We start from the raw sequence: 21150 nt of genomic DNA, 5'->3' as shown, positions 1-21150 counted from the left end.
TTAACTTTGTGATCCTGCCATTGCCAATGAATTGAAATGTTAATGTATATGGTTCATCTGCACTTTTATGGTCAATGATCGAACTAAAGTTTTTGAATGATATTATATCTGAAGATAGATTAGATTGCAGACACAATCCCCATTGTGGCTACTCAGACTTTGTAATGGTTATGCATTTGGTTCAGGCCTACTTGAATTGAGATGATCCTAGTACCACTTGACTTTATATCTAATTAAATGAATAAACTATTGGGCATGGGATGCATTGGTGATGAATGCAGCCCTGGTGGAGCACATGACATCTCAGCTTGAATCTCCATATGAATCAGATAAGAGAACCCCCCTCCTATATCTTATTTTTCTCTCATTCACTATGAATCACCAGAAGAACCAAGTTTTCAACAATTTCCTGGTTCTCAGTGTGACTTTCTCTTGGGAGTTCAAACAATTATTGTGAAATAGGCCTTACTCTCATATTTAATGTCCCCAAAAGGAAGATTTACACTGAGATGACTCCTTTAAATCCTCTTTAGATTTTTTTTTTGCCAGCTGCAATTTTGCATACAGTTGTAATTTTATGACTATCTCCGATGGTTGCTTTGTGGGTAAGCTTATGGTCAATACACTAGACCTGAGTTGGTAAAAGTGACAAGACAATGGTAAAGCTCTGGGCCTCACTGGTTCATTGCAAAAAGATATGTCCAATGCCATATGTTTAATGACTTGGGTCTTGCTTCCTTATTGTGGAAAGCATATACGGACACCAATAGTCCTTCAAATTTATTTTGTTTCCTAAACTTTCACAGATTACTGCAGCAGACAATTATTTTGATGTTGGCGACACCCTCTAACAATCCCTGGGAGTGGAAGAGTTGCACTGTGATAAACCTTGGTAGGCCCTCTAAGTAGGCACGGGCGAGTGCTCCGCTTTGCCCGAAGAGTGTGCGGAGATTTGCTTACTCCACGTTCCATGGAGAACGCGGAGTAGGCAAATCTCCGCACACTCCGCAGCAGAACAGAGTTGACCCCCTATTAAGAATTAATTTAATATACATTAAATGTAAAAGAATAAACTCTTACCTTGACTACCGTGTTCCCGGGCTGCCGTCATCCTCTTCATCGCTGTCTAAGGGTAATCTGCGCATACGTCCGTGCATTTCTCACAAGGAATGCGCATTCCTTGCAAGAAATGCGCGGGCGCATGCGCAGATTACCCTGAGACAGCGATGAAGAGGACGGCAGCCCCAGGACACCACAGTCAATGTATTTCTTTATTCTTTTACTTTTAATGTAGTTTTAATTAATTCTTAATAGGGGAGAGGCGGGTGGCAGAACGGATTCATATTTGTAATTTAATGGCATAATATCTGATGTTTGCCTTATGGAAAAGTGCATGCTCAATTCAGCATTTCAACATGGTGACAAGCCAATTTTAAAGGCTTTTGATGCGATTGGTTCTTTGAACAAAGTTATGTCAGATGACATGGGTCTGATCTGTTAATTGTAAAACGTCCCAACAGCAATAGGCCAAACATTCTCATTATAAAAAGTGAAAGTTAAAGTCAATAGGCCTTTATGGGTAGCTTGTTATTGCACCATGTTAAAGCATATAGGCATGTATCTTGTTGCATGGAATCGCATAGATTATCTGAAGTAGACAAGCATTTTTGTTTTGATTACCGACTTGGAGAACCATGAGGGAAGACAACTTGCACTGTGATAATCCATGCTGGATCGTCTTAGGAGGGGATGACGGGTTTAGTTGTCTGGCTGAATCTTGTAATCAAAAAGATTCATTAAGAATACATACACACACAAGCACAAACATAAACATGCATAGACAGACTTTGCATCAGCCTACCTCTGTCATTGGTCTGGCTTAATGTCATTCATTCTCTGCTTCTGAACAGCAAAAAGCATGCGACAATTGATCAGTCCACATAATTCATTAGTTCTGTTGCCCTGTGAGTGACAAAGGTTTCCCTGAACACATGTGAGCAACCGCATTAAAAATAAGTTCATTTCAGTACCAGGGATGGATCCTTTTGCCAGTTATTTAACGTTTAGTTTTCACATTTTAATAGCCCCTTTTCATTTTGGTTCATCTCTTTTTTTTTGTGCATACATTGGTGGCCATAATGGTTTCAAATGGCATTTAAAGAAGGATGCCACCAGCAGTGTCCCTACAGAATGAAGCAAGTGCCCCATAGCAGTGGCTTTGTATCTAACGGTCTCTTTAAAATGAAAAAAGGAAACATTATTTGAAGGGACAAATAATGTTTTATGAAAATGGGTATATTCATCTACTACTCCCTCGCACTGAATGAGACTACTGTTCTGGGACATGTGCACAGGCAAAATGCCATAATTCACAAGGGGACCAATGGCTCAAGTTGCTGACTCATTGCCCTATGTTGTTTACAGACTTAGGATGAAGCAAATTGGGAAGGACACTACAACAGACCAATGGATGAATAATGTGGACTGAAAGCTCCAATAAGAATGTATGTAAATTCAGGTATTTTAAGAATTTTTCTGCAAAAATATAAGTTATCTAAGAACAGACCTAAAATAACAATGATTGTGTAGAATAAAGGCCATAACTTATCATAATTGTGATTGGCATGGAGAGGTTAACCCTTATGATGTGTATCACTGTCGATGAAGACATCTACTGCCCCAAATACAAGAGGCACAAAAGGAAAATGTTACTTACCCTGTAAGTATCTGTTCATAGCATGTAATGCTGTGGATTCACATGCTCTCCATACGTCTCCCATCTAGTGTTGGGTTTAATGTTTGCAGGCTGCTTTTCTTTGAAGGAAATCTTTCAAGTCATAGGTTATGCTGTGACTCCACCTTAAATTGACAAGCACATGATCACCGACTCCATGTTTAATTGTTTTTTACACAGCGGGTGATAGTAGTATGGAGCAGCAAGTGAATGCAGTATGGTGTACATGTGCACTGGGAAAAGGGAATTAATTAATAAAGAAGAGGTCTGAAAATAGTGCCACATACTTCCAGGTGGAGGATGGGTGCATATGCCTCTACAGTACTACAAGCTACGAACAGATGATTTCAAATAACATTTTCGGTTTGTAGCATGTGTTGCTATAGATACCCATGCTCTGCATAGACTGTAAAGCAGCATACCTCATTACAAGTGGAAGTAAGCTCCTAAACAGTCCTCTGTGAAACATTGAAGTATATGCGATAACACAAATAATTTAGTATACTGCGAGAACACTAAAATTGAGACCCCATTGAGGAATAGTTTTGACTCCAAGGTGACAATGACAGTGAAGCAGCAAAGTAGAACATATTTCAACAAAAATTGATACCAAACAAGGAGTGTAGAAACTGAGCAAGTGTAGAACAAAATACATGTTTTTTATTACCAAAAATGTGTTTATTTTAATGTTCATGATTCAATTCACTGTACACAGAAATGATATCCGAATACCACAATGAACATTAACGTAAAATTAACAACGGCCTATGTACACAAATACATATGGTTAGTAGTATGTAGTATTTACACCCAGGCATATGTCTGGAATCCGCATCATTTGTCAACATCTACGTATGCTGTTGATTGGTTTGCATAATTCCTAATTTATCCAAATGTTCACATTTGGAAAAACATTCCATTTAACTAACGTGTGCTTTTTTACCATTAAGGCTTGGATTTATACAGGGCCTTGAATGTTAGAGACCATACAAGACAGACAATGTTTTGGCATATCCTGCTAACAGTGCTTACTGGAAACAACAGGCAACATTACCCTAATCACCAAGTTCTTTATTGCAAAGCAATTTTTTTGGGTGGGGGGCATCTGAACTGTAGGAATGATAAAAAATGTCATGTTTATCCCTAGCAATTCATGTCTTTATCTTTTTATGGATACTTTACATTTTGACAACTCTCAAATCAAACTGAAATAAGAAATAAACTAGGAAATGTTATGTCCGCTTTCTATTCAACAGTTTTCTTCTACTACAGGTAGCATGTCCTTAGTCTAAAAAGGTGTGCACAAAGTAAAATGTTCTTGCAATCCTCATGAATATTCTCTTTTATCTAGTCCTTACCACATGGTGATATTCTTCATAGACTTGCTTTATCATGTTTAAGAAGCATTATGTTATTCCAGTCAGTTTGATTTTTCAAACTAAAATAGGATGCAGAACAGACCTCAAAGATTTCTCATTTATATTGCAAATTTATTTTTTAAAAGAAGCTGTTAGCCCGTTAGTAAAGCTTCATTGTCTCAATGCATGTTTATCACTGTCTTAACAATTGAACATTGATTTCTAAATAATATGGCTTAACAAGAAAATGTAAATAGTACTCACTACACCAAGATTTTCAGACATTCAAGTAATAGTGCAGTGTATCAATGATGTGTTAAACTGAACAATGTCTTACCCAATCACAGCACTAATATTTCAAAAAATTATGTTTCTTTGGTGTGATGAACTATTATTGCACTAAGCCTTTGCAAATAAGTATGATGGAATTTCACCTAAACAGCATATGACTTCTTGCCTCTTTCGTCTCTTTGAGCAAGGTGATTTTGGGAAGAGAGAAATTCCAGTACATGAATGCTGATGAGATGAAGTCTCCCCTTGCAATAACTTATACAGTTTGATTGCTGTACAAGAAAGCACCTCCGTACACTCAAGCAAGTGTGGATGAATGATAGATGAAGCTAGTTAAGATTTCAAAACAGTACCAAAAATCACCATTTTCAAGTAACCATCATCTTTAGTATGAAATGTAATGCTTCATGCTCTTATATTATATTTCTGTTCTCACTATGAAATTAACTTTTGAAAATCTAGAAAATTTAATTTGGAGATGTTTTTCTCTTGTACACATTTCATAATAAGGCAAGTGTAGAACATCTGAGATTATTTTGTTTTTATAAAATGTTTAATCTATATATATATAATGTGCTCCGACATAAAATGTTAAAAAGAGAGTATCACAAACACTGAGTATCCTGTTTGTAATTAAGCTATTTATGTACACATTTGGTTTGAAAAATATTCTGGTGAAAAGGTTCTATTAATTTTGATTTAACAATTTCCAACAAAAATTACAGGCCATTTTAAAATGGCAGAAGACACATGATTAAGAAGAAGAAATATATTGTATAGTACAAAGCCCGAAATGCTGGCTGGTAGACGTATAACTTGGTTTTTAGAAATGTCTATGATTTTATTTCATTTGACTTTTATTTCCCTTAAAGAAAATATTTTGCTTGAATAATTATATTTTGGAAGAAATAAATATTTATATTTAATCTGTTAAAAGCCGTGTCTAATATGTCCATCAGGGTTGTAAACACATACATTTCATCATGATTCCACTTAGTAAAACACGAATGATTTACAAATAAACTCAAAAGAGTTGAGAGATTATAAATTATGTGCTGAAGGACAACACATGCCTATATCACTGTTTAAATAAGATAACTTTTTTGTATTCACAATTAAAGGTACAATAGCGAGAAAACCCATTGCAATAAACACACAAAAGTGCACTTTGTTAGTATTGCCAACATGTGTTCAGAGTCTGAGGTAGTGATTCGAGCTGATGATAGTATACTGAATTCTTCATGTCTGAGTTAAGCAAGCCATTGCACATCAGTGCTTCAAATAATAGACATAGTTTGACTAAGTGTTACTATCTTTAGGACATGCTTCATGAACTAGCCACTGGGGTATATAGCAGGTTTTCATGCTCCGTTCTGAACGAATCCCCTTTTCAAACATGGACAAGTTCCATTTACATTGCTGTTTCACTTCTGCAGTCTTGGCAACAGAACCAATCTCATTCAACCACGTTGACTGTGCACCTAAAACAAGAGAAAGCATATTTTACTTATCTACAGAAAGTTCAATATAAAGCACTGAACTTGAGACCATAAAATTTAAATTACAAATTAGCAGAGCATATGTATTTTTCAAGGACTCTTTTCAACTCACATGCAGAATACTAGGAGTGCCCCGCTGTGTCACAGAAATGACAAAGGATTTGGACAAACATCAGCTCCACCCAAAGTTGCCCCCTACTTGCTACATGTTTGAAAAGTGTGAGATGCAACCTCTTGTGTACCTCTGTAACCTCCAAACTGAAGTGTACATTCAGCACTTTAGCAGTCGACCAACCTCTTAATAGTACTGTGGGTCTTGGGAAACCATAAACTGGGTATATCAAGATAAATTGATTGTATGTGGATAGGTTTTCAGTGTATATTTTTTCCAACTTCAGTGGTATTTTCCAGTGTTTTCCAACTTCTTAAAATTAACGATTATCAGTGGGTACACAATTTTGAACAGCAACAATATTTGACAGAAGCTGATTTCAAACAGTATTTACAAAATACATTCACAGATTTTTTTTGTTGTTGTTCGATTTTATTTCCAAAAGCACAGTGGGTTATTATTTGCATCCACTGATGATTGTGCTGTGCGCATACAACACATCAACAGTACACTCATTGCTTCATCTCAGCTACATTCTACAGCTTGCCATCACCAAGATTGGGTGTGCTGCATACCTTGCAAGTGAACAATAAAAAACAAGTGCAGAAGTATTGGTGAAGCAAGAATTCACGGGGAGCAAACTAATAATTTGATAAGAGTGTTGAGTTCAATTGTATGATGTTTCCATTTTTAGTTATATTTGAGCTTGTGTGCTTTGTATTTCAGAGGTATTGATGTCAATGTTTGCTTAAAACAGACACTTGTGTTAAGAGTTACCTTTGTTCTGCCACAGTAGATCACATACAGACCAACGTACATGGATGCTAGGCAAAGAGCAGGTTTGATCCATACAAATGCACACATTATATATGCCAATCTACACAGCATGTTATATTATTAATTAAGCACAAAGTTTAAATTCGGTTTTGTGTGTTTTGTGTTCATGTGGACTTGACCGCCTTCCAGACAACCCTTCCTGGGAAATGGTTAACGTCTGGCGGTGCACTGTGACCCTGCCTTCCATGAGGTAGCCTCAGCAAGGGCTGCTGCTCTGTAAAATGATCAGACATTTTTTATAAAAATTTACAGAATTCGTTGATGAATGTGCTGGTCTTTATTGAGATTAATCCTGCTCTGCTAATTTCAAACTCACCTGCACTGTAAAATGTATTATTTAGTCAATAAAAATCATTACAGTCAAGTTAAAAACAACTATCTGTTAAAATCATCCAAGTAGTTTTGTGTAAAAAGGGATGTCTGACTAGAAGTGAGCAGTCAATGCAGGACAGAAAGGCTAAGTGCTAAAAGAAACTATTTGTTAACATTTTCTAAAATGTTTTGTGCATATTGCTGTGAGTTGTAAGAGATGAGCGGTACAGAACTGTTGCCAAATTACACAATAACAGCACAAGTGGTAGCTAATCAGGGTGCCGATGCCTCAGTACGGCTTATCCAGTTAGAGCTAGTCCAGCACTGCTTCAGCTGCATGTGTTGTTGTTCATTGTTGTCCTTCCAAATAGACGGTACAGTAGGTGAAGTAAGCAGCTGCCTGAGTATGTTAATGTATTTTACAGATCTTGGCAGTACCAAGGGAGCAGAGTGCTCAAAATAGATAGAAGATGCTTCCAGGCAGTTTCGCACCCCTAGGGACAGGCATACTGGTCTGACAAATATTCTTCTCTGATGGTCAAGAGAATGTCAACAGCATAGCAAATGATTCATGTGAGTAGGAACATAACCAACAGTCCCTTTTGTCTTCGTCTCCAAGATCGGCCGGCAGGATTAACTCACCTGCATCTTAATGCATATTTTTGGAATCAATTAAATAATTTAATAACTCAACCCAATTAGAAGTGACTTAGCAATATTCTCATTACAAATTAAACTACAGTTAGAATTTAGTGAAGTTTCCATTTATGCACAACTAAGAAACAAAGTTAGAATTACAGGCCACATGTCCACAGCAATTATTTTGTATTTATTTATGTCTTTTGTGGTTTAACCAAACTAGTGCATGCGATAGATAATGAGTGGTTGCAATTTCCTACCTATTCTTTTTCCTGAAAAAGGGGGTGGGGGAGTATTTGTTCTACCTTTGACATTGTGATAAACCAACAGGGAAAAAATCCTGGAAGACAATCAATGCTTCCCTCTAGAGTTCAGATTTTGGTACTTCCAAGTTAATGGACAGATTTTGGACCTATTTAAAATCAGTTAAAACTGGAATCCAGACACCCTCCATGTGATTTCATAGAAAACTAAGTTAGTAAAATGGCACCTCTGATAGATCATTCCACCTAAAATGCCTAATTGGAATTTTCATGATGAACAGAATTTACCTTGGCCATAAACCAATTTATGGAATGTCTATTCTTGGAACTACCTTTTACAACTTATTTTTTTAAAGGTGTAAATGGAACTACCTTTTACATATTTTTTTTAAAGGTGTAGATGGAATCACTCTTGAATATAGAGTCCTTCTGTTGGTTTTTCTTCAAGTTTTGCATAGGTCCTTTTTGCCTTCAACCTCTTCTGTTCTGACATCTGTCACTGGAGGATGTTTCACTTTTTTAAAAAAGGTTTGTGGTCACGGAATAAACCTATAATACTCCTGAAATTCCTCAGATATGGTTCCCTCCATAAACAATTTATTTACATATACATTTGTTCATATATACAAAAAGATATGAAAATTATTAACAGTGTTGTTGCAAATGCTAATTACCTGCAACTTCTTATTGCAGACTGCGCCTGTATATCCGGGGCGACACGAGCACACGTTAGGCAGCACACATTTCCCGCCATAAAGACATTTTAGGTTGCATAGGGCTGTAAAACACAGACAGTATAAAACATGTGAGAATTTAAAACAAATCTACCTTATGACGATGTTACACATCCCATGAGACAGTAAGTTTTGCATATTTCTAGGCACATCGGCCATCACACATTCTAAGGAACAGCTCATGATATGCTTACGAGTTTGGCACTGCATTCCTTCCCAGTCCGGAGGACAATGGCACTGGTTTGGCCCAATGCACTCCCCACCATTCTTGCACTTCTGAAGACAGATAGCTGGAAAAGAGGCAAGAAGAAAAACATTATTTTTGCTGGAACAAATGTATGTTGTGAGGTGAAGATGAGAGACAAGAGCGAAACATATGCCTTTGAAAAATGTACGTATTTGAGAAAGTTTGAATGATACTCATTCATCACTACACCATTTACTAGTGTAATATAATTAATTACAATAATACTGTTACTACTAATGAGTCAATAAATATAAAGCTATTAACACTACTACTACTAATAAAGTGGTTGTGTGCATTTGAATCATACTTTGTCATCATAGACGGTCTACAGGGTACATGAGGCACAATACGGTTGTTCACTGGGCTGAGTCTCAGTGAAGAGAGGAGGTACCAGGAGCGCCCCATGCAGGTAAGAGTGGGGGAATAGGGTAGGGGGTAGGGGGGCAACAGATGCAACTAGGTAAAGTTACATTTTAAAAGAGTGGGGGAATGGGGTAGGGGTTAGGGGGGCAACAGATGCAACTAGGTAAAGTTACATTTTAAAACAGAAAACCACTTACCTTGCACTTGCCACATCGCCAATTTCGGAGATGCAATGAGCGCAATGTAAGTGGTCTTTTTTTTTTGGTTGCCCAGTGGGTTTTCTTAATCATGCTGGCACTTTGAGCAATGGCCTGATACATAGTTTGGCAGTAGGCGTAAAGGCAGACTATGACCCTACATTTTGTCTGTCCTCCATATTCAGAGATGTCTGCCAGGCCTGCGGACCATTGACATGGCATGGCCAAAGTGGGCTCTGGCCCAGTGCCCCAGCCTTTCAGGGGGCCCTCTTATATAGACATATTTATTCTGCAGAGAGTCTTGCCCTGATGACCATCAATAACTTAAAATGATTGTTTCAAATACAGTTTTCCTTTAATTTATGTTTATGTGTCAGGCAACATCCATACAAAAAATCTTTAGATCAAAACAACACCTCCCATGTTCATATGTCATTGAGATTATGTGCAGTAATATTAGTGAGCTGCTGCCTTGTTACGGTATTGAAAACACACATCAGTATCCCTAAATATTAGATGTAAACACATTTAGAATTTGTCCGAGTGTGCCTGTGCATTGGCACTGACTTGGCCGAAGAAGGCATGCAATAACTGATACTGTATCATAAACTCAAAGCTGTTCCAAAAAGGGACCTCAAAACACGTTTGGCCCAGGGCCCCCAAAATCTTTAAAATGTCACTCTTGTGGACATTTTTATATGGTGACAGGAACCGCCATTCATGGCCATTCCTGTAAATGTAAGCAAAGTTTGACGGACAGCTTCATAAAGCATGATTTTTTTTTTTAAACAAAAAAAAAACTCAGGACCCGCACAACATGGTAGTTTTGTCCCATGGCATAGGGGTCATTATTTTAAATTTTTCTGACCCTCACCACCAAGATGTTCCTAGTGTGGACAGACAATAAAAAAATTGAAGCCGGAGATGGCTGCATAAACGCTCGGCTCCGGGAGCCCTCTCACCCCGCACATATATCCTGGCAATTATCCGGTGCAATAATTGCATGTCTAAGTAGGCGAAGGACACCGTTCACTTACCGTCTGCTACTGAGGCTTCTTCATGCGGTAGACCCGAAGAGATACCCCAAACTGCTTGGCGGCCTTCATTGTGCCGGGACCGGGATCTCGAGTGAGAGGAGTATCCGGCCGCGACTGCAACAACGGCGGCTTGTGGCTGCGGAGGGGAGCCGGTCGAAGGGAACCTGAGATCTGCTGGCCAAAGGCGATAGTGCCGACCTCCTCCGAATAGCAGATTGCTCTGCGGGAAGTGCAATACAGCAGGACCAGAGGGAAACCATTATCCTCGACCCCCCCTCGGTGTGATGCCAGGGCATTAACGATCTCTCCCGGGACTGACGGGTGCCTCCCGGGGAGCGGCAGAGAATTTGTTTAGCCCTTTGGTGACCCTCCGTTGAGATGCCTGCTTTGATTTTTGGGGTCCTCCTGTGAATCCTGTTGCATCCTGGTGTGGGGCCCAGTCCTGGGGTGAGATGGAGAAGGAGGAGGCCGTAACGGCTAAAATGGCGGATGGCACCCTTTTCCGCACTCTTCATCCGGGCAGAGAAACCGCTGTAGAAGAGAGTCCCGGGGGTTGGCATCATGAGAAAGGGCCCACGTCCAGAGATGTACTGGCTGCATTAACAACCCTGCAAATGACCCTGATCCGGGAGGCCCGGGAACTGGGAAGAAGGATGGCCGCCATTGTTGTTCCGCCGTTCCACGTAGGCTTGGTTCATTCTCGTGTAGGCGCCGATCTGCCCGCCTCTGTGTCACAGACGAATGCCTCCGCTACGTTTAAGTCCGTAGAGTCACTGATAGCCTTGGTTCATGAGACTGCTGTGGGTACACCTGTTGCACGTGTGATTGACTCATTGGGGCCCTTGTCTGCTTGGCGAGTGGTGGAACGACGTCGATCCGTGTTTTGGACTGCCCCGGCGGTGTTTCAGTGCTTGCCGCATCGTGCGATTCCTTTTCCATGGCTGGCGAAACTGTGTGTGGACTGGAGGTTGTTATCGGTGTTGATATTGATACAAATAGATTTCCGCCATGCGTCTTCGGCGAGGTACTGGTGGCTAACGTCCTATGGAGCAACGACACTTCCCGATCCTCCTGGAACATTTGAACCCTTCATGCTATTTTGTATGCCGATTGAGAGTGAGATATACATTGGTACTATGGATAGACGAGGCCAGGGGTGAGATCTTTTGGGACAAGGTGGGACTTATTGTTGTTTGACGGTGATTTAAGGGACACTCAGCGGGGATATAATTGATTGTGCTATACATGATTACTTTTTTTCGTATTCCTTCTACCATTGCTGTCTGACTAATATTGCACGCGGTGTGGGGGGGGGGGGCCGGGTGGCCGGGTCGATGGTCCTTCTCCAACATTTTTTCTTATTTTTTCTCTCTTCTTCCCTATATTTCGGGTTTCTTAATTAGGGCGACAGGCACGCTGGTGGGGGGGGGGGGTAGGCCGTAACCTTCTGCAGGGGTGCAGGGTGGGGGGTAGGGGGATGGGATTGTTAATTTGTCCTTTCTTTGTCTTTATGGCCCTTTATCTTTCTCTTTTCGATGTCGTCGTCTTTTATGTTTCCTACAGTGTGTTTCGCTTTGAGGGATGGGGCATAGCTCGCACCGAACTGTATGTGTTTTTTATAACTATCCTGACCCAAAGGCCCTATCCCCCATTACTTCGAATGCATTTGCACTACTGGCGGGTTTTCTGCTTTTTGTTCGCTATCGTGGGAACGTGTATGACTGTACAGCATTGATTTTAATTTTATTTTTCTTTGTTGTAAAATGGACCTTCTTGGATCCTTGTTCTCACATTGTAAGTTTACGCGTGTGTTTTATCCTGGACGCTCTTCAGACCTTGATTTCCGTGCCGCTATCTTTTTCTATAATGTATTGCTCTATTTCCGACTTGATTAGCGGCCGGCCGGAATGGTTGTAGGCCCATGTTTGTATTTCCTTGCTGAAACAATAAAGGTCCTTAAAAAAAATAAAAAAAATTGAAGCCATCCAACCACACACTAACAAGCATTTGCAATGCAAAAGGTCTTGCATTAGGAAAGTTTGAGCTATTGGCATTGTAAATGACAATTTTTTTATTTATGTGTTGGTTTTGATATTAGCAAAATTAATAGCTTTGTCATTTACAATGCCAATAGAGTGAGAGCGAGAGATAGATAGATAGATAGAGTGAGGGCGATAGATAGATAGTGTAATTATGTGGCGTGTAATTATGTGGCACTGAGTTGTATTTTGAGTGTATGTTGCGTTGAGCGCAGTGTAAATATGTAGCATATAATTATGTGGCACTTAGTGGTATTTGGAGTGTATGTTGCATTGAGTGCAGTGTAATTATGTGGCATGTATTTATGTGGCACTGAGTATGAATTCTCACAAATATGTATTAGAACTGAGGCCTGGAGGCAAACTGTGATGACCGGTAGGCTGGGAGCATTCCTGAAAGGTCAGTGTCACTGAAAAGCAAGTACTCTGGGGCAGAGTCAGTCATATGCATACACCCTGTCTAGGGCAGATGGCGGGGTGAGTCAAGCTGGGGGGTCCTCTGACAGGGTGCAAGGGCTGGCGCAAGTATTGGCAGGCGCACGGCTGACACAGACTTACAGATAATTGAATACAGCAAAGATTCAAACCTGATAAGAACATAAGAGATGCAGGAAGAGTTAATTGTGCAAATGTAGGCTGCGAGTTATGAACTGAATTTGATGGCACATCAAAAGAGGCAAAGTACATGTGGAGTAAATATTTTAAATAAATAATTCAGTGAAAAGAACTTGTAACGTACTAATCTTCCGCTTCCCTTCCTGTTGCTTCTGCCTCTTGCATCGCCTCACTCGCGCCAGGATACTCTTTTAGTAATTGGGCGTGCTACAAAATCCTATATAACAATAACAATATAACAATAACAATACAATCCCACAGTTTGAGAAGTCAGTGCTAAACTGTGCACACTATGATGCTGCTTGTGTTGGATTACACACACCCATAGAATATAGCGGGCTTAAAAATTACCTCCTGGATTGATTGTGAGGTTTGGAGTTCCGGGCATTCTGAGGCTAAATGTGGCCCTAAAAGTGCGCAGTCTCACTGGCCTTGCAGTGGTAGCCTCTTGAAGGAGGTGGAGTGGAGCAACTCTGGTGGATGGAAACAACGGAGGACGGCCCTCTGTCCCAAGCAGAGAACACAAAGAATTCACTGCAGTGACTGCCTGACCGGAATGAATCTAGTGGGTGTACAACATCCAGCTGAGGCAAACGCGGAAAGCGGCACATGAACCAGAATGAAGCGATAATAGACCGAGGAATGAGGGAGTTCCTGAAGGTCACGTGGGTCATGGATAAGCTCAGCATATGCGTCAAAAACCCAGGCGGCATAAAAAAAGGGTACGTATGGCCACAGAGGGAACAATACTCAGTGTGAAAATGGCAGTATTCGAAGGGGGGTGGGGGGGAGAGAAATGTATCTTGTCCTTGTCACCAAAGTTAGCCTGTTACATGAAAGGCTACAAGGCCAAGTAATTAATCAAGATTTATTAGTGTGAAAATTTGAGAAATAATAAGTATGGCGCCTCATCATGAAATGCCTTTGGGGAACCGACAAACGGACAATTAGAAACTTCATGAGGTTCTTTGGGCACAACCAAGGGAGGACAGGGAGAGGGGGAAACAAAGAGGAGAAAGAGGCATAGGATTTAACAGTAACAAGGAAGAAAATGAAGATCACTACAGAAGGAAGGATGGGAGTGTAGAAAAAGGGAGGAAAGTGAGTGATGAAGTGGAGATGGGGAGGGACCGACTGCAGTGTTTTATTGGAAATAAAGGCTAGAATGAGGGGAAAGACCAGCGGTGATGGTGGGGAGAGGTGTGGGGTGGGGGCAGCAAGACAGACATGCTGTGTGTGCGGAGAAAGGGAGCGAGTGAAAGCACGAGGTCAGTAGTGACGGTATGGAGGGGTGTGAGGTGGGGGCAGCAAGACAGAGACATGCTGGGTGGGAGGAGAAAGGGAGCGAGTGAAAGCATGAATCCAGTGGTGATGGTATGGAGGGGTGGGGGGGGGGAGTGGATTCCTTCGAAGTCTGATGCCGAGGCTAAGACAAATGGTGGTGTGCGAAAACAAGTCTCGGATATTGACCATCCGTATATAAAGCTCACTCGAAACGCTGCTCTCTAGCAGGGACAAGAGTCGTATTATCCAACGTCACAGTAACCACTGTTTTACCTTCCAGCCCAGGGTTGCTGGGCCGGCCCTGGAATCTAACCGGTGCCCAGCTTGGAACGCAGGCCTACAGGAAGAATTACCTTAGTGGTTGATTTTCAAGATGGTGGTCGGCTGAACCTCTTTCACTGAAAAGAATTTACCCTTCAAATACCCGTTCAGAAGTATATGGCTTATAAAATACCATACAGATGGCTAATTTGACATTTCAGCAGTAGTGGTCAAAATCCACTGTATTCTAGTCGTAGTAGTAAACAAAAAGCGTTGTGGGTGAGAGGAAGCATTTATAAGAAACCGGAGCAGCACACTAGGCAAACACGGTCAGTAGATCCAAGGTGAGTATTAGAGGGATCTACTTGGCAGTAACAGTCACAGAAGGAAAGCCTGACTATTTGTTTCAGAGACACAGCGGGGCTACAATGGGTAAATGAAGTATTCGGTGATATAGATCAGTGTGTTATGCATGTGCTGCAGAGAGCTTGAGTGCAGCCACCAGTTGTTCAATAATGAGATTGATAAAGGAATTATCAAATTGGGTGGGAATAGCCCTGTGTATTAGAAAAAGGCCACTAAACGCTGCAATGATAAACGGAACTGGAGTCTATACAAACTGGGCATGTAGAAAACATGACCAGAAGAATGCAGCCTGAAAAGAACGTGGGCTTCACAGAGTCGCAGAGAGGAGGGAGCAAAGGGTAATGGATTTGAGGCGAGTGAAGGTGTTCAAGACGCCTCAATGACGGCGGTAGAAAGGCCTGGTGCGACAGATGAGAGCGCCAGGGGTTGATAACTGCCTAAAATGGGCGCACATGATATTCCGCTCATTAACAAAAACCCAGCGCGAAGGATGGATTTGAGTCGACAGAAGAGGCAGCGGCGCATCCAGTGGCAAACTGCTGCGCTTACAGAGGGAGGGAGGGTGCACGCAGAAAAATCCGTGGTCGGGTATCAGAGTGGAAAGTGCGAGGGGGAAATGAGGGCAGCACAGCGGGAGATGAGCGGAAGAGAAGCCAAGCGCAGCCTGGACAGTGAGAGGCAGCGTAGAGGTGAGGCAAATTTAGACGTTGGGAGGAAAGGCGGGCTTGAAGAGGCACGGGCAGGCAGACAGTGAAATGAAACAAGAAGGAGACGTAAAGAAAGAGCGAAAGATGGGAATGAGAGCGCAGAAATGAGGAAAGAGCCCAGATATGAACAAGTTCTCGGCATTGCTGTGGCAGGGGCGGGGGAGCGCGTTCCTTTGAATTCTGATGCGGGGACGGGGGAGCGCATTCCTTTGAAGTCTGATAAGGGGCGGGGGAGTGCATTCCTTTGAAGTCTGATGCGGGCGGGGGAGCGCATTTCTTAGAAGGCTGATGCCGAGGCCGATGGTGTTTGATGTGCACGCGCCTGGCTCACATGAACTGTACGCGATCCGGAGCTAGGTAGACTTTTCGGACGCTTACTATAATCTCGACAAATGCTGTAGGTGGAGACCTAAAAAGGGTGCACAATCAGATGGCTTACCTCTGATGCCTTCTACTCCTTTGGCTCATCAGAGTAAACTTGACACATACAGAGTAATTTCTACTCTGAGTGTGTAAACCTGATGGTCAGCCCATATCCAAATCAGATGGGCAGACAGTGAGTTTGGCAAGGAGGGCACTCCATTGAGACAGCCCTACAAAACCTTCTCTCAGACTGTGTTCTAGAGAGATTTCCAGAAAACATAGCAGTATAATAGAAGGTAAACATAACAATGAAAATTAAAACTATAACAATTCTGCTTTGCCAACGCACAGCAAAGGACAGCATAGCACACATATGATTATAAAGTGATCACCAGTAGCTGAATAGCTCCAGCACCTTACTATTTGTTACATTGGGCACCCTGTCAAGTGTGTAGAATGTGCCAAGCCATGGGTCCTGTGCTCACTGTGACACAGGACTCAAACTATACCTCATCGACAAAGCCAAAACAAGGCAAATTGATCTTGTACAACACCCCCACGCTACTCATTCTTAGCATTTGACTGTGCAAGATCAACCACTGATGACCTCTTTCCATTCTCGAATACCATCTACTGGCTCAGTGACTCTCTTAGTCAACAACTGATTGATATTTTTAAACACCTAATCCTCTGGTAAATCCCATGAGCCAATTGTCCAACTAACCCCAATCCCACCACTAATAAACCCTTGACTATGCTGCACATTCAGACCCTCCTGCTAAAGCTACCGTCTCCCCCAGACTGGACACTGACTGCGAAGCAAAGCCAGTTGCTCATCCACTGATGCCAATGCTCAGCCACTTTTTTCCTGTGGCCATCAATGGAATCCCCCTGACATGCCCTGAAGGATCACTACCTGTCTTCTGTTATAACATTGGCTGCCCCAGACTACCTGTCTACATTTTCTGAGCTTCACTGGATTTCCAGGTTTGCAAATGGTAGAACTTTATTGTTGTAGTCGTTCCGAATGAGTAGGGTCAAGTCTAGTTCTCTAAAAACACCTTGCTACTCTGGTCTATAAGGTAGAATAGAAGATATGCAGCACTGTTTAGTAGCTGATTTCTGACTGCCACTAAAACCTACTAATGCTCGGAAACTTGTGGAAGTACCTCAATGGAAAAATTCAACTTTATTATATGGGTCTTGCATCTGCCAAGACACTTTTCAGACATTATTTGTGTTAACCCTCCCTTTGTGTTCCCAAATGCGCATCTGTGCAGTTCAAAATAGATATAAAAGTCTACCCTCTTCATCATTTGGCAGTGTCCAGTAGACAAAATGAAAGAACTTTTTAAACTATCATAGAAACGCCTTTATGGCTCCAGGGACATCATCATGTAAGATCATGATTGCAACCCATTATTAAAGACCTGTTCCCAATTGGGCCTGGTGAAACCTTTGGATATGCGGGTGCATACAATCCAATGGATACCACCACCATCTGGCAAACCTTAATAGCAGACATCCCTCTTTGAAAGACTGACCCCTACGATTGCTAACTTTAGCCGACTTCACAATTGGCGCTTGGACTGTGTTATCTTTGCCACGTTGCAAAGGCTGGGAAACTGCTTAAGTTGTTATTTGGTCTTTTCCTGAACTATGTCTCCATCTAGACTACTGGACCTATGGTAAACAGGTAGAACAAGACACTGACATTCCTGGCGCCCTAATTAATCATCTCTTTTTCTTAAGTGGGACCTCTTTATTTATGTAATGACTTTCAAGGCCAAGGGAATTTTTATTTTTGCAATGGAACATCAGATGCTGGGGCTTCAAGCATCTGCGTTGTCTGTGTTGTCCACTTTGTAGCCAAATGCCACTTTAGCTGAGGGCCCGGACTCATGCCAAGTTTGCTACATTCTATTCTTTTACCTGGCCCATTGACTATGACTTTGATTATAAACACTGGAGTCATTCAGACAACTCCCAGGTAGCCCAAGATTCATGGAAACTGACCCAATGAATAACACTGGCCAAAGTGTTCAATTCTATTTAAACCCCTTGCCTTAAGCAAAGTAAGCACCTTGAAAACGTTTGGGTTGTAACTTAGCCCCAGAAGTTGCAAGCACTTTATTTTTGTGTAAACACTCATTATAGCTGCCCTTTTAAATGCCTGTTGATGACTAGCAGAAAGAGACTGCTCCAGTACCTCAAGAAAAGGTTTCCAAGCATTGTTAAAACTACATCAGAAAGCATGCATTGCCAACACCAATAGGTCTCGCCTATGAAACAGCTATTGGCTTTGCCGATATGTTTTAGCCATGTTGTACACCAGCATGGCTGCTGTTCAGCATGGCTAAAAGTTAGTGTGGTAAAGGAGAGTAGTGCGAAATGGAGTGTCAGAGATTAGAGTGGAGTGTTATAGAGTGGTGTAGAGTTGAGTGATGTGCATTGGATTGGAGTATCTTGAAGAAGTAGAGTGTAGTAGAGTCGAAGGGCATGGAGTGGAGTGGAGATGAGTGGTGTGGAGTGGAGTATCATGACAGAGTGGAGTAGCGTGCCGTAGAGTGGCATAGAGCAGAGTGGAGTGGCATAGAAGGTGTTGTGTAGAATAGAGTAGAGTGTTGTAGATAAGAGTAGCATAGAGATGAGTAGATTGTTATAGAGTGGCACTGAATGGAGTAGTATAGAATAGTGGAATGGCTTAGAGTGTTGCAGAATCGAGTGGCATAGAGAAGAGTTGAGTGCCATAACATGTCAGAGGGAAGTGGCATAGAGTGAGGTGGAGTAGAGTGGATTTGTGTGTTGTAGAATAGAGTGGAGTAAAGTGGAATGGAGTAGCATTGAGAGAGTTGCTGAGAGCGTCATAGAGTGGAGTAATGTGGTAGAGTGGCATAAAATGAGTAGAGTTTGTGGAGCGGTGTAGAGTGTCAGAGTGGAGCAGAGTTTAAGGGAGGAGAGTATTGTGGTATGTTGTATCATAGAGTGGAGTACAGAGGCCTAGGGTGAAGTAGCGGGATGTACAGTGGTGCAGTGTAGATTGGCTTGGAGTGCTTTCGGTTTGAGTAAAGTATTGTAGAGTGTATTTTCATAGAGTGAAGTAACGCAGAGTGGAGTGCAGTGGCATAGAGTAGATTGTTTGATAGTAGAGTGAAGTGGCAAAGAGTGGAGTGGTTCAGGGTAGAGTGCATGGAGTAAAGTGGTGTAGTGGGCAGGGGTGTGAAATGTGGTGCAGAATAGATTAGATTGACGTTGAGTGTAGTCAGGTAGAGTGTAATGGCATAGATGGGGTAGAGTTGAGTGGCGCAGAGTAGGATGCAGTGGTATTGAGTGCAGTGGCAGAGAGTCCAGTGTCAGAGAATACAGTGTCAGAGAGTGCAATGGTGCAGAGTACAATGGTACAGAGTAGAGTGCAGTGATGCACAGAGTGGCATAGTGTGGAATGGTGCGGAGAAGAGTGCAGTGGTGTGGAGAGGTGCAGAGTAGAGTGTGGTAAAGTGGAGTATACATGGTGTGGTAGCCTACTACCATTACAGACAACACATCTTCAATTGAAATTACATTTACATTTGAACAGACATACAGTTTTACTGATTAAGGTATACAGCACACAAACAGTAATGTGTGGAAATGTCATCACATAGTGTATTGATTTGCTTTGATTGCATTAAAATATTCGTTTCCAACACACTTTAGAATTACCAAAAAATTAGCTTAATTTGTCCTATTCAAATTCTGATATATTCTGTAATATCGGCACAGTTCTTTTATAGACATCCACATTTTGTAATGTACTAGGAAAAAAAATAACATTCTACAGCCTCTCTCAAGCATTCCCACATTAGCCAGCATGATTCCTAAATCCTCTCAGTTTCAAGTCAGAGAAATAAAAGTAAATGCCAAGCTCTGTGGAACAGTGCCTGAAATGTCACCACTGTCCCCGAAAGCATAGCAAATGTGACAAGATAAGAACAAGATTTAAAGACCTGTTACACAGATATCCAGTACTGGTGGAAGAATACAGTAAGAAGGATGGGCAACATAAGGGACAAACTCAACTTGGGCAGCATAAATCAAATAAAGCCAGCAAATATAAAACAAGCTAATATGAGTTAGAAAACACAAAGCCAATGGTAAGCAGTGGGAAGAATGCATTCTCAAGATGTCGTTAGCAAACCAGACAGTGCTCTGTCTGGTAGGCTTCGACCTATAAACAGTTCAAATTTCTAGTAATTATAAGAATTTTTACGGCTCTGATATATCTGTAAAAATAAATGTATAAAATACATGCAGAAAGTTAAAGTTAGCTGCTAGGTTATCACATTTCAAAGTCATTTGTCATCAAGTAATGTTTGCAATTATGTTTGCAATTACTTTTGCTATGCAACGTCTAACTCAGTAATTGAGCAATCCATGGTCTCGTGTGTGCGTGTGTTCCTGTTTAACCTTGACAGGGACATTGAAAAACTAACATCTGTGTAGAAATATGCACTTTTCTCACCACTCTGCATGTCTAGGGCCTTAGTGGGTGGTACAATCAGTCACTTTCAGAAGCAGCTACTAGCAAGTGCAGCACTGGATTTATTCGTGTCTAAATGATTCCTGACGTGATAAATTGTTATAACACTTTTGCTAAATGCTTAATTTGACTCCTAAAAAGCAGCTGGTTCTTTATGCTTGACGCACATATAGCACGTAGATGCGAATTCAAACAGAACTATTATTTTAGGAAATGTTCCAAAAATTGTAACTTTTGAAGAATATAAGACTTACGTGTGTTGCATCTTTTTCCTTTCCACCCTGAAGGACACGAACACACGTTGGGCCCCACACACCGGCCACCGTTCATGCACATTGGATCGCAGACACCTTAGGAGAATATAGTACCAGTA

At 41.5% G+C, this 21150-nt stretch overlaps 1 protein-coding gene across 1 annotated transcript in view; it reads right to left on the bottom strand.

Moving 5' to 3' along the window:
* Window positions 1-3825: 3825 nt before the first annotated feature.
* VWDE (von Willebrand factor D and EGF domains) overlaps window positions 3826-21150 on the bottom strand; it is a 402281-nt gene continuing 384956 nt past the window's right edge. Inside the window, exons 28-31 of the mRNA XM_078662843.1 lie at window positions 21032-21127; window positions 8974-9069; window positions 8720-8823; window positions 3826-5864 (exon numbers count right to left, since the gene is read on the bottom strand). Of these exons, the coding sequence (XP_078518969.1) occupies window positions 5844-5864; window positions 8720-8823; window positions 8974-9069; window positions 21032-21127 (317 nt within the window). The 3' untranslated portion in view covers window positions 3826-5843. The remainder of the gene's footprint in view (window positions 5865-8719; window positions 8824-8973; window positions 9070-21031; window positions 21128-21150) is intronic.

This window comes from Lissotriton helveticus, chromosome 10, assembly GCF_964261635.1.
Source record: "Lissotriton helveticus chromosome 10, aLisHel1.1, whole genome shotgun sequence".
Taxonomy (NCBI): domain Eukaryota; kingdom Metazoa; phylum Chordata; class Amphibia; order Caudata; family Salamandridae; genus Lissotriton; species Lissotriton helveticus.
Note: the sequence above shows the minus strand (reverse complement) of the source record. Positions and strands in the feature narration are given on the sequence as shown.